The 14,155-nt window shown below is 40.5% G+C and overlaps 1 protein-coding gene across 4 annotated transcripts in view; it reads right to left on the minus strand.

The window, feature by feature from the left end:
- Positions 1-685: 685 nt before the first annotated feature.
- Positions 686-14,155, minus strand: part of nacc2 (NACC family member 2) — a 35,050-nt gene continuing 21,580 nt past the window's right edge. For 2 of the 4 annotated variants that reach the window (XM_042508758.2, XM_088070878.1), the window contains exons 2-7: positions 11,925-12,106; positions 11,044-11,811; positions 9,168-9,344; positions 7,288-7,393; positions 6,967-7,064; positions 686-6,875 (exon numbers count right to left, since the gene is read on the minus strand). In XM_042508758.2, coding sequence (XP_042364692.1) covers positions 6,343-6,875; positions 6,967-7,064; positions 7,288-7,393; positions 9,168-9,344; positions 11,044-11,811; positions 11,925-12,036 — 1,794 coding nt within the window. In that variant the 5' untranslated portion in view covers positions 12,037-12,106 and the 3' untranslated portion in view covers positions 686-6,342. Of the gene's footprint in view, positions 6,876-6,966; positions 7,065-7,287; positions 7,394-9,167; positions 9,345-11,043; positions 11,812-11,924; positions 12,107-12,454; positions 12,828-13,230; positions 13,782-14,155 lie in introns of those variants that run through there. The other 2 variants (XM_042508759.2, XM_042508762.2) reach the window with 2 other exon arrangements.

A 14,155-nucleotide genomic window follows, 5' to 3' on the forward strand; every position in this document is an offset into this window, starting at 1 on the left:
CTTCTTGTGGAATAACATGTTTCTGGACATTTTTTAGCTTAATTGCCCAGTTTAAAACATTAATTAGAAAGGTAATCAAATCAAAAAGTAATTTAATGTATTTATCATATTACTTTTATGAAGCAATTAAAACAGCTACATTACTTTTTAGCCTACATTTGTAAAGGTAACCTAACCAGTAATCAGTAACCTATTACATTTCAAAAGTAACCTTTCCAACACTGTGAAATTAGAAAAGTATTGCTGTTTCCTTGATTTCTGAATTCAATACAACAATACAAGTTTTTAAAATAAAGTCCTTAAAAGTATATTATCTGATGATGGATTTTGGTAAATATATACCTCAATAATGTAGCAGTTGATTATTTCTATATAAAAAGAAAAATCTTTATTGCCTTCACATTTATTTATGAGGCTCATTTGAAGAGCTCATTACTGAGAGAACAAGACAGCTGCCTATACCTCTGTGTATTTTGGAAGGTGCATGTATTCTTTTTTTCCCTTATACTTTGTCAGAAAATACTTAAATTATTTGAACTGATTTGAATTAAAGTTAAGAAACCCAATTTTCTTTGCATCTTCCCAGGTTTGCGATTCTTTTTTTTTTGTTGCAAATAATGGGATTAAGTCTGAGACCTGTCAGCAAATCAGCAGTTTCTGCATGAAATAAAACATTGGCACAGTATATGGTGAAGTAAGGACTTTTATTAGAAAGCAGATTTTTTTTCTGTATTGCATTTAAAGAAATCGGGTACTCTTGGACTACACAACTGAAACTGGTGATGGCAAATACCATGATGGGAATGAAAGGTAGATTCTTATGCAACATCAAAAGTGGCAACTTGCATTTCTGTTGTATATATTATTGATGCTCGAGTCAGAAGGCGCATAAACATTTTAACTCTTTTTTTGGGAAACATAAAGCAGTATCAACACTGAAATTGTCCCATCCCAGTTTGCCTGGTCCAAGCCCTGTTGATAGTGAGGAACGTTATCATGATCAAAGTGTAGGGTTGCATGATAAGATCCTCATTTGTTGTACGGATTGTTGTCCATTGAGTGAGGTTACCAATAAGCCCAGGCTTAGGCCCAAATCCGGCCCACAAGCATTACAGATATGGTCCATGTCAACATGGGACAGCTCTGTTCACGAAGCACCAAGGTTATCAGTCAAATATCAGTCAGTCCTTGTTGCAGAGACACACACATATAACGAAGAAGGCTGGAGTTCACATCACCATGTCCCTCCACTCTGGAAAGTAAGCGAGCACAGACCAAAGCAAGCTGGAGAAAGACAAAGCAAATAGCAAGAGCACAGCAAGTCGAGTCAGATCTCCCATAATGCACTTTGGGTCTCATCCCTAATCTGATTGTCAGCGCTCTGAACACATGGCTTTAAAAGTTTGCTTCTCATTCGCCGAACCCTTGCTCATTCATTTTTCCTAAGTAGTTCTAAAGTGCTGGCATTATGTTCAAGGACACAAAAACACAAATACAAACTTTTAGTGCATTTTTTCTGAGTCTGCAGAAGGTTGAAATGCACACTCAACTGGGTAGTTACGCCGTGTTTCCCACTCTTTATCACTACTACTTTACTGTCATTATTATAATAGATTAAACTTGACACAAACATTCAATAAAAGGCCAGGGTGTGCGATAAAAATACAACCCTACTCATCGCAAGACTCCACAGTCTTTGTTTGCTAACAGTGACAACAGTTATTCAGCATAAAATACATGGTGCATAAAGATCAGAGGTTTCATCGGGTTCGAGTGAGTGTCTGAATGGCATGCAGTTTATGATACAAGTGTCTCTTTGCATATAAATGTGTTGTTTTCAGGATAAACCATTCGATAGAACAAACTTGCGCTCATCAGTTTTACAGAAATGGGAGATGAACGGAGCACTGTGTAAGGTTTTTAGAAAGTTAGTAGCAATTTATTTGCAAAGAAATGTTTGTGAAAACAGGTTCTTTTTAACCAAAAGTCCCATTCAATTTCTTTTCTTGTTATTTTCAATGGTTGTCCAGGTGAATGGATTGCAAAATACACATTTATGTCATTAAACAACAAAAAAAATCTTAACTACAGAGTTTGCTGTGAAGGAGACACTGGTTTCAATCAAACATATATGTAAAATACATATTACATACAATTTACAGAACTTTGTTTTCTTTCAGCCACCTCAAAACGCTCATCTTCCCCAAAGGTTAGCCATGACATTCTCTGAGAATTTCTCAGTTTATAGTGCAACATAATTCGTGTTCAAATTTACCCTGCACAAGAAAAAATATAGCCTAAGCATCAAAGAAATTTTCCTTAAAAAAAGTTGATATTTTTCGTTGGGTGGGACATTTTTTGCATTAAGGGAGACAAAATGTGAAATAGCCAAAATATAACTGTATCGAGGGTCATGTTTTATGAGAAAGACTATTCAAAAGCAAATCCTCTTAAAAGCCTCATTTGTGAAGCCTCATTGTGTTTTATAAAATTTTTGGGAGATCTGTCAATCATTTTATTAAAGTGGGGACATCAATCAAGGGGATCCAGGTTGTTGCCAATTAGCTGTTGAATGCTTCTAATAGTAGTTTGGGAATAAATGGATACAGCATAGTATCGCAACATTTTGCGTGTCAATGTTTAATTGATACACAGACGCCAAGTATCGATTTTTTTTCTGCATTATATACATTTTTAATACAACAAACAAAAAATAAACTTTTGGTAGTCTACTAAGTGAATAAAATCTTACTATTTCACTCCACTAGATACATTTTGCTGCAATAAAAATGACTTAAAAATTTTACTTATTAGAAAAATCAGATGTTGACAAAGATTTTCCTTGGAGACATAATTTGTGGTAAAAAATAGTAATAAATTTGCAATATATTGTAAGTAGTTTGTTGTCACAATACTCTGCATATCGAAAAATGTGATGACTGCCCCTATGACGATTCCCAGTCCTTGCATCTTTGCACAGTAAATCTGTTTTAAGTTGAACTTCAGATGACGCCAGATGATGGCAAAAATTACGAGTGAACAAAATAGTAAATACATTTTTAAAGGTTGTTGGAGGGCAATTTTAGTAAAGGAAAAAAAAATTGAGGGTTACTTTGATTTGTTTGTTTCTGAACATTAAAGTCCACATGACAACATACACACCCATACAGTCACAGTCTAAGGCACTGCTCCACACCCCTTTATCACCACAGTGGAGTTTATCAATGTTTCCCACCCTTTATAATTTACTGTTTCCTTTGTATTGGAAATAATTTCATTAATTAATTCATTAATTTCTGGAAATAAAAGTAGTGACCATGTAAGACTCTGCCTGGTTGAAAATTTAACCAAAACTGTAAATTTATTGTGTGTGGAAACATAAAAATATTAAATAAATTTGTATATTACACTTAGTGTACTGCTGTATACGGAAGGTTGAAATGTTTTGGGCCGCAGGAGCTGTTTTTTGCAATCAAAAGTTATAACTGCAAATTGAAGTCCAAAATCATATACATTTTGGGAAGACTGTTACCATGATTTACAAAATAAGAAATGCAGATGGCCCTCTAAAAAGTCCAGTTATTATTGGCATCAACACACTACTGAATTCTTTATTTATACAAGAGCAACTTTAGGAACTGAATCTTGGTAATTTAAAAATGAGATCAATTCTTGAAATTTACACAGAAAATTTCAGGATCTCTCTGTTTTGTGAGCACGTGGCATTTCAACACACATAAATGTCAAAATCTTAAAAAAAAAAGAGTTTGTTGGGATAATTGTCAAATGGACAATAGAGCAATAAAAGCCTGTACTTCTATATATAAGGGTAATGCTCACTGGCGTTTACCACATTGGAAGACCTGTTCACATTAAAAAATAACAACATCACTAAAGCTTTAGGTTTGAACATCGCCCAACCTCACTGTCAAATTTAACCTCTATTATGGCCCATGTTTCATTTAGAGTACACAACTGAGGAAAAAGTGAGTCATATATATATATATATATATATATATATATATATATATATATATAAAAACTCTATTTGACCATATTCAATCAAGGCTTGGACCCCTCGCCAAAGCAGTGCTACATTTTACATTCATTCATTATCTCAGCCATTCGATCAATGCGAGCTGTTTTATTTATGGCGGATCACATTTCTTACCAAAATAAAAACAAAAGATACTGTAAACGTCATTATTATTATTATCATCAGTAATAATATTACCTAGTGCAATTACATCCCTGTGTTTCTTGTGCAGGGCCATCTTAAAGCTTCTCCTAAACAATCCGAAACAAGACACGTAAACACAACCTTTGAGGTGGCACAGCACTGAAGCATAATCAAACAGATCAAATATATCAGGGGCATATACTGTATTTTTTTTTTTTGCGTGGTAGTTGGCTTATGCTATATATTTTTGCATTGGGTTCTAGGTTCAATTATTTACTAAATTCGATGGTCTGACCTTATGATTAAATGTGCTTTGATGAAAAAAAACACACAAAAAAAGAGATGACAGCGTATCCTTAAAATAAATGCACAAAACAGGAAGGCTGTTTGGACTGCGTCCCTATGCGTGGCAGAAAGCATGAAAATAGATATCAAAAAAGAAAATGAGTATGACAAATGTGGGTTCAGTGTCCCTGTTTGACACTGCCTCACTCTTTCAAAACATATAAACAGAACAGTTATCTTCAGAAAATCTAGTTTTTCGCTTTCTAATCCCCTCATCAAGCAAACAATCAGAGTGATGAGGAGGACACTTTCAGTCTCTAGTACAGTCACATTTTTCGCCTTAGTTTCCCACCCTTTAACCTTTTTTTTTTGAGTGCAAATGCATAAGCCAGCAGAAATTGCTCTTATAAGTTTTATTCAATAATTTACCCCCCCCCCCTCTCCCAGGAAAAAAAGAAAAAAAGAAATCAGGATGGAAGCAGGACTATGTAGTCTTGGTGCCAATCACACCAACACATCAAGGTGAAACAGCACTTCTCTCTTCTGAGACTCAGTGTAGTGCACTTCCTCTTATATTCAGTCTTCTCTACTTGTGGTGACAGCACGCTCCATAGTAAAAAAAGAAATTCCAATTGGTATTGTGTCAAACACAGTCCCAGGTCACACCCAGGTCAGTTCTAACATGTGCCAATGTGTCAGACTGAGGTCAGATCCCAGTGAGATGTGGAGTAAAAAAAGTCATTTAACGGCATATCTCGAGGCAACAGCAGCTGTTCTCTTATTCAGATGCAAGTTTGTGGCTTTGTTGTTGTTTTCAATAATTCTCTGTATCCACTGTATTCATGCATGCAAGCTTGGATTTTAGTGCATGTTCTGTCTCATGTTCATGATGTTATTGAAAGGGATTTTCCAAAGGTAAAAAGCATTTTCTTTTCTGGACAGTGTATTTTTAATGCACTGGTGCAGATATTAAGTATCATAAGGTGAGAAATGCTTGTGTGTGGATCTGTATGTGTGGCTGGTATGGGCAGTCTGGAGCAGACACAGGCATCACATTGACAATCTAATCCAATATGTCGAGGGCAAATGTGCACGAAAACACAACTCCATGTGACAGATGATTTGTTTGACTAATACATTTTTTTTTGCTTTTGCAGAAAAACTTTTCCTTGTCTTTGTCCTAAAATGACATGATTTTTTAACAGAAAGGAAAATTGTTCTCTTTAATGGCTGTTCTGCACTACTTGACCTTAAATCATAATGCAGTCTTTGTTATTTATTTATATATATTTATCATAAAAGACGATAAGCTGCTTTTTAAGAGAGCTTTCTTTCTCTGATCTGTTTTTCCCAAGGTTACACGGGTTATTTTCATGTGGCTTTCCAAGAAAAAGGAATCATTTTACAAACCATTAAACCACACTCCATAAACTGCCAGCAAAGCAGCTGTTTCTTTTGTATTGCACTGAAATGATGAATCATTCCAGCCATTTGTTCTGCTATCAGGCCTTTGTAATATTGCTGCGGGTGCTGAAATACTGAGTAAATACTGAATATACTAAGAAAAGGGTGGAGCAGAAAGGGTTGATTTTCTTAATGTGCTAATGCCATGCCTGTGTCTACTTCTACTATGAGTGATCTACTTCCACTATCAGTAAGCATACGTGTACACGAGCACACGCGTGCGCATGCATGTGTGACAAATTCCTGTATAGTTAAGATCTACGAGCGCAGCCTTTTGTGCTGAATAATTCCCGTTGAGGAAGCACAGAGGAGAAGAAAGAGTGGTGGACGAGATGTTAAGAGTAAGAGAGCAAGCAAAAGAAAATGCGGTGTTAAACAGATTTCACAATGTGAGAGGCAGCCCAAAGGGACATTCACTGTCCGTTCACCCTCAGACCTTGTCCAAAATTTTCCACTTCCTGCTCAGGCGGCGTGTCGCCACAGTTGCCCGCCTCAACTCCTGGGATCATGGTTGGCGCCCCCAGTGATCCATCTACGCTGTCTAACGCAGCTTCATCTTCGTCTTCCTCCTGTTCTTCCTGGACGACTCCTTCACCTTCGCCTTCAACCTCTGCACCAGCCGCCCCAGACCCGGGGCTGCCCTCTGTCAGCGGTGGGTGAGTCCTGAGAGGGTCCTTGCGGTCTGGATACAACCTTTGCTCTAGGGCCTTGAAGTCAGGCTCGAATGGGAGGGGAATCCCTGGTTGAGGGGCACCCAACGCCAGGCCCAGACCCACAGCAGCACCCATGCCCATTCCTGCACGGTACACCTCCATGCCGTCAGGCAACATGGACTTGATCTTGGGCAACCATCGCTTGCGGACACGCCTTGCATTTGTGCACATGTCAGCAGCAATCACATTCATTTCACTCTCTTTGAAGTTAGGGTTGAAGTTTTGACAGTAGACTGCAAAAGAGAGAAAAACTCCATGTAGACAATTGTGCTTTTAAAAAAAAATCTATCAGATATACTTTAATAATTTGGATGATAAACCTACGTTTGACAGCGTTGAGGACCCTGCTGTCCAGGGGTTTCCTACTGGGGTCACTAGTAGATGAACGGATACCTGTCCCACAGCTATTGGCTAAAGTGTTTCTGCAGGGATACAGAGTGGACACCAGGGGGCAGAATCAGCAACATACAGTGGAGGAACATGGGAACACACACAACTAACCGCATTGCACAACATGGCCACAGATGGAGTGTGAAAGTTGCTTTGAGACAACAGAGGTAGTGTTGGAGTCATACACAGAACTCCAATCTTACAGTAGGCCATTAAAGACTCATGGAAACTGTTCTGCTTGGTTGTTCTACTCACCTATCAAAGAACGTGGCTAGCAGACGGCGAAGCAAGACTTTGTGTTTGATACCAGCACATAGATGACAGTTCATCAGCTGTCCTCGGGTCATAAACACCTGTGTACCTGGTGTGGAGAAAAAGAGAGCTGCTCAAATAAACAAAGCTTCAGCTGTCCAAAGCAGAATCAGAACGGCAGAGGAATCACGGTTGAAGGCCATCAAAACAGCACACTATTATAATTACTTGTTTTTTTTCTTTCTTTTCACAACCATCTCTTTCACATTCATGCATTGTGTTCTGTATCTTACATGCAGACTACAGAACCCAATAACCCGTTCCCACTGTGTTCCATTGTGGGTTTTCAATTACATCCCGATCTGATTGAATCTGAGCATGTGGTAACTTTATGAACCCTTTTTGTTCTAAACTCACTCTGTGCCAGAAAGTTTTCTGATTGATTACACGCAACTGCACGCGTCATCGTGTTCTGTCTGTAAAGTACACAGGGAAGTACTCCATTCTTTTGTCTGAAAAGATTCAATACTAAATTGATTAAACTTTTTGCCCTGCTCCTTTGTAGGAATTATATTAGCTACATGTTGAACGCTACCTGCTCTCTTTGAAGGTCTCTGGCTTTACTGCCAAGAGCGATGTCTGGCAGTCAGACCAAAGAGTTCAGTTATTGTTTCATCATACAAAAAAAAAAAAAAAATCTTTTTCCTCATGCTCTCAGAGCCCTGTAAGGGCCATTTGGCAAACTCCCGGCAGGCTGTCATATGCTTTTTACTCCAGAGTGACTTCTGTCTAGTCACTCTACCATAAAGGCCTGATTGATGAGTACTGCAGAGATGGTTGTCCTTCTGTCATGGTCCTCCATCTCTGCAGAGAAACTCTGCAGCTTTGTTCTGTCTTTTTCAGATCAGCACAACTTTTGGCGCAAAACCACTCAGAGTCTGGTTTAATGACAGTGATACGCTTATGAACAGGTCTTTTCATCAGGGATGAGAACTGAATTAAATGTTGTTGATATTGAAACAAAATTTAACCAAAATGTCTTAACTGTATTGTGTAGCACTAAAATTACAGTTGTAGGCTAAAGTCACCGTGAAGGGTTATGACCAGAGATTAACCTCTGACAGCAGTTTTCTATGGGTCAAATGCAGGTTAAATACACACATCTCCTACATAAAAGGGATATTAGTAAGGGTCATTGGGTTATGGGTAATCTCCCCATTCAATGGCTTCTTAGCCCAGTCACTGAATGCAAATCTTGATAGGCTTTAAGGCAGAACCCAAACTTTTTCCCTTGGAGGGCCAAAACTGAATCTTAATGGTGTGCTATAGGCCTAGAGCAAACACCTTTTGTTTTTGTTTTGCAATACATTGTATTGTTACGATGCCATATGGATCCTGTTACCCTTTTTTTATTTATTTATTTTTTATGTGCTAATAACATTTTTTTGTGTCACCGTGCCCAGATTATGAAAAATAATTAAAAACAATTAAGGATTCTACATATTTAAAGAGCATTTATACCAAACAACTACATCTAATTATTTTGTTCTTGTTGATAGAAACATCTGAAAGACAAAACTGAATCTTATGGCATGCCAACTCTGGCCCCTGGGCCCCATCTTGGGCAGCCCTACTTTAAAAGTTTCTTGTTTTACAATGGAAAAGATAAAGTTTTCTGATGCCCTGATTTTATTTGTTGAAATATAATGACTCAGTTAAAATGACCGACTATTGAATTTTAAATGATCTAAATGTGCAAAAGGTTGGTATGAAGTATGAATACTTTCTACAGTCCAAGTTATTCTCTGCACATGCACATGTGATAAAATGTGAGCAAGTCAAAGCATGTGAGTGCATACATGTGTTTGTGTGTGCGTGCCTACCAGCTACTAATTCCAGCTTCTCCCCAGGGTCCCCCTCAGTGTAGAGCTTAGGGTGGCAGCGGTAGCCTATCTGGCTGATGAGGCTTGCAGGCAGTGCCACCAGGTCCCTGCGGATCAGCACACAGTTGCGGCTCTCCAAGGCCAAGGGCATCGCTGCCATCTCTGGCTTGTCCTGGACTGATGAAAGCAAGCGAGAACAGAAAGGGTTCAGATGCCTTTCATTACACAGCAAAAAACAGACAAATGTGTATGCATCCATATAATTATCAGACTATAAAGTACAAAAGACAACCATCATCCATACCCTCTCTGTGCCCCCATATAAACAGAGACTACACACATTTAATTAGTAAAGCAGGATGGTGTAATCTCATACAAGCTTGTTGTGTTTCATAAATGTTTTAGAGCATTGCAGATGTATCCCAGATAAGTCATGATGCTGCATCAGCAACTTGAGTTTTGGAGGGGGACAGATCTGAAGCAGGGTGTTAGGTTCTTACTCACAAAATTGTTTCCCCTAACCTCTGAGATGACTTGTGTGAGTGTGATGCACATACACACACAATCCTCTCATGCACACACATGCACATGGAAACAGACACACAGAGGACAGGAGAAGTAAATCCATTAATTGCACACATGCGCACATATAATGCACAAAAAAGTGTGCATTTGCATGTGCATTCACACTGAGACCACACACACACCTACACCTATACCCACACAAACGCAAGCGCGCACACACGCACACACACACACACACACACACACACACACACACACACACACACACACACACACACACACACACACACACAGGAAAGACGCGCATGGTTCTCAGATATCCCACAATGTCACCCTGGGGTGCTCTGACTGATTGCAGATAGAGTGGATTTCATAAATATCTGAAACTCTAGAATTTGACAAACCTGTGTGATGCCTTTGAGCAGCAGGATGCTAAGAATGATTGAAGGTGTGTGTGTGTGTGTATGCATGTGAGTCTGAGTGCGTCCATTAGCTCTGTGCATTTATGTGTGAATGCAAACCCATGTGAATACAGCATCTAGGCGTGCATGTGTGGACAAACCTGCAGCAGTATGAAAACTGTAACAAAAAGCAGAACAGACCAGCTGTTGTAGCTGCGATAAGGAGTGCGTTGTTGGTCACGATGCACTCCAATCATAACTCCATAAAGCTATCTTTATGCTGAGAGAACCCACACACACACTGGAGGCACAACATCCTGCTTTTTTTCTTTTTAAAGATGCTCAGGATACATGATTTATGAAAGATTAAATAATGTAACTAGGATGAAATTAATGTGCATTAGTTTTGGGGTTTTTTTCTTTTTGCACCATACATTACAAGTCTGCACAAGGAGAAACTATGTTCCATAAACCCTGCTTTCATCGGTACATTTCTGCAAGTCATGCCTAGTTTTACTTTTAGGTCAATCTGATATCAAATGTGTTTCCTCCATCTGAGTCAAGGACAACTGAGAAAGTAATTCACTTAGTCAGATCTTACATGACTAGAAAGATTTTGGAGATATTGACGAGAGGATATTGACGCAGGGTGGACATTGAGATTATCTTGTTTTCCCATTTGACCCATTTTTTACTTTAAAGTGAAGCACTAAAGTAAACACTATAAAATTAAGCGTATTGCAATAAAATGAGTTGAGTTTGTGGTATGATAAAAAATGTAATATTAGTTTTTAACTAGGAACATGCTGAGTTTTTTTTTTTTAAGTTTATAATGATGCAAAAATATTCCAGAGTAAAGCTCCAGTGATGAGTGCTCTCCAACAAAAACACCAAAGCACTGTAACACTTCACAAAGATTCTAAAAAGCATCACGATAATATCATACTCACTCCCGTAGGGGTTAGCTGAGCGTCCATAGAGATGACTGTAAGCATCATCCGTCATCCCATCGTAGGGCTCTTCCTCAAACTCCTCATCCTCATTCTGGTAGGATGTAGGACTGTCAGTGGTTGGCAGGCTGGATGCTCCAGGACTGGACCTTTCAGCTCCTGCTCCTCCTCCTGCTGCTCCACCCCCACCGGCTCCCTGGAGTTGGAAAGGAGGAATACCAGGAATGGGGGTCCCACCGGCCGTTGTGTAGAAGAGTGAGCTAGCCCGCGCCAGCCGGCTCCCCAACTCTGAAGACGAAATCTTGCTTTGCGTCGAGGGTATTGTCACGGGTGTTGGCTCTCCCCCTTCTAGTTTAATCTTACGTTGTGGCATGAGTATGGATGAAGACCAACCTGGGGTTCCCAAAAGGGCAGCCACCGCTAGGCCGTTACCATTGTTACAAGGACTCTGCGGCTCGGATCCTGCTTCCTCTAAAGACCCTGCCGTCTGCGAGTCACAGTGAGGTGAGTTTGCTTTGAACATTAGGTCCATGCCTCTTTCAACTATATGCTGAATCTGGAGGTAGCCAGCTGTGTACATGACCACCAGCTGTTCGCTAGCTGCCATTGTTAGCTTCCCTGTGTAGCAGAAAGTGAGGATCTGCTCAAAGCAAGCAGGTGTGACTGAGGAGGGCAACTCAAACTGGCTCTTGGTGGAGCTGCTGAAGAGGTCACGAAAGTAGAGGCTGCTGGCAGCCAAAACGGCCCGGTGGGCTTTGAAAGCCTGACCTGGTTGATGGAAATAACAGAGAACAAGGAAAAAAAGGTGAGAACATTGATACAAAACTCTAGTGTAACTTCAAAGTTCTGTAACTAAAATAAAAATCTTCAAACAAACCAACCTTTGACCAAGATGGAGACATCGCAGTAGTGTCCCAGCAGGCGCTGCTCATTAAGGGAGCCCAGAACCGTGGCTCCAAAGTTCGGGATCTCCACATGGAGCAGCTGGGACATGTTGGCCACAGAAGAAGAGGATGATGGGGTTTCAGATATTTACTGCAGACTCTGCCGCTGAGAGAGGCATCTGTTGAGAAAAAAAATATGTAGAATGCATTGGAAAACACAGTGATAAAGAAGGCAGACAATGCATGAAAGATGAAAAGACATGCCAGAGGGAGGTAGCGAGGCAAAAAGGGAAAAATTGAGAGGATCTTAAAAGGGAAGAGAATGAAAATAGAGTTTGAGATGAAGTGAGAAAATGAATACAGTTGAGGGAGAAGTGAGAGGTGTGTGAAAGAGAGATGGATATGCGGAGATAGTGGGTGAGAGAGTCGAGGCAGGAGAAAGAAAGGAGGAGTCAAGTCAGTTCACAAAGAAGAAAAAAAAACAATGCAATGCCGTGCCTACTGTACATGAGGACATTGTGAAATACCTTAAGGCTATGTTGTTTTTGCATGACTTAAATTCCAGGAACCTTGGACTCCCTCCATGTATTTCACTTTATGCATCAAGCAAGGACTTTAATGACCTGTAAATCAGCCTTGACAAGAACTTTTCAGAGGGTGGAAACCACACTGAAGACAACCAGTTTTTCATGTCCAACTTTAGAAATGCTCCTTGATTTCACCCACTCTATATGCCGCTGTCAGCATTTGTCCTATTTCTAAACTCCGGCTGGAAACACACAATCTCACATTAACTTTGAAAGCTCTCTTTTCTCCTTCTCAGTTACGCACTCCAGGCATATTTGCGCCTTCTTCCCTTCCCTGAACCCTGTGTCATTGTTTTTTCTCTCCCCACCAACCCACACACACACACATACATATATACGCACTGGTTTCATTATTAAGCAATGCTGCAGAACAGTTTCCAGGAATACAAACTGAAAAAAAAAAAATGTCACCGCCTCTCTCTCTCACACACACACACACACGCACACACACACACATACACACACACACACACACTCTCTCCCACTTCATGCACTCCATACAGACAGGCATGCACTCTGGCTTACTTACATAAAAGTGTGCACGCCTAAACACAAACACACACACAGCACAGGCTGCATAGGGAAATGACTGTGTACTCTGGCACGCAAGCACTCACCTGGAGAAACCAGCACACGACTTAACCGCTCTTTCTCTCTCTTTCACACATGCACAAATGCAGAGAAAAGCGCTCACTGTTATCCCAGACAGTTCTGACCTGTGTTAGCCAGTCTTCGGGTTCAAACACACCACGGAGCACACACTAACACACCAGCAGTGGCGGCAGCAGCAGTCGGGACAGGAGAGGAGTAGTTAGAGATGGAAGGGGAGCACTCTGATGTACTCCGTCTGGTGGACTCTCTCTTTCACTTAAAGTGCCATTCCCGGTGTCTCAAAGATGATTCTCTCTACTGTCTGACTGACTTTTCCCTCTGACTGTCTTCCCCCTCAGCCTATCTTCTATCTCTATATCCTCCAAAGCCCCATTCTCTCTGCTCACTGTCTGTTCTAGCGCTGTCTCAAAGCTTCCCTCTGCCTCCCTGTCATTATCTCTCTCTGTTTCTCTCTCCCCTCTCTCTATTCTCCAAGGGTTGAATTCAACAAGTGCCGCTGTACAGAGAGAGAGAGAGAGTGAGAGAGGGAGAAAGAGAATGGGGAGAGAGGCAGAGCAGAGCAGAGCGAATCAATGATGAAAGGAGTGGGAGGCTCAGTGTGTGCGTGTGTGTGCATGTGTCTGCGCGCGTGTGTCTGATCAATGCAGTATCTATACGTCGCAGGGAGTGGGAGGGAGAGAAAAACACAGGCTACAGTTACAGACGGAGACAGAGACTGGGCAGAGCTAGAGAGAAGCGAAGGAGGGAGGGAGGGGAGAGTTGAGACAGAGAGAAAGTCATTTGAGGACAGTACGAGTAGAGAAAGACAATTAGGTTGAAGCAACTTCTGCCACTTGCCCCTGGACACAGATGCCTATATGGTCTAAGAGAAGGAGAAGAGGATGACTAAGACAAAAGAGAAATGAGAAAAGCACACAGAGGTCACCATTAATTAATTTAACATACTGAAACTTCTGAAATCCCTGTTTGACGCAAGTCTGGAGAGAGTGCGTCACGTCTTGGTAAAGCAAAGCTTTACTAAACTGGAAG

This window comes from Plectropomus leopardus, chromosome 20 (genome assembly GCF_026936395.1).
Source record: "Plectropomus leopardus strain MGB_pleo_1.0 chromosome 20, ASM2693639v1, whole genome shotgun sequence".
NCBI lineage: Eukaryota > Metazoa > Chordata > Actinopteri > Perciformes > Serranidae > Plectropomus > Plectropomus leopardus.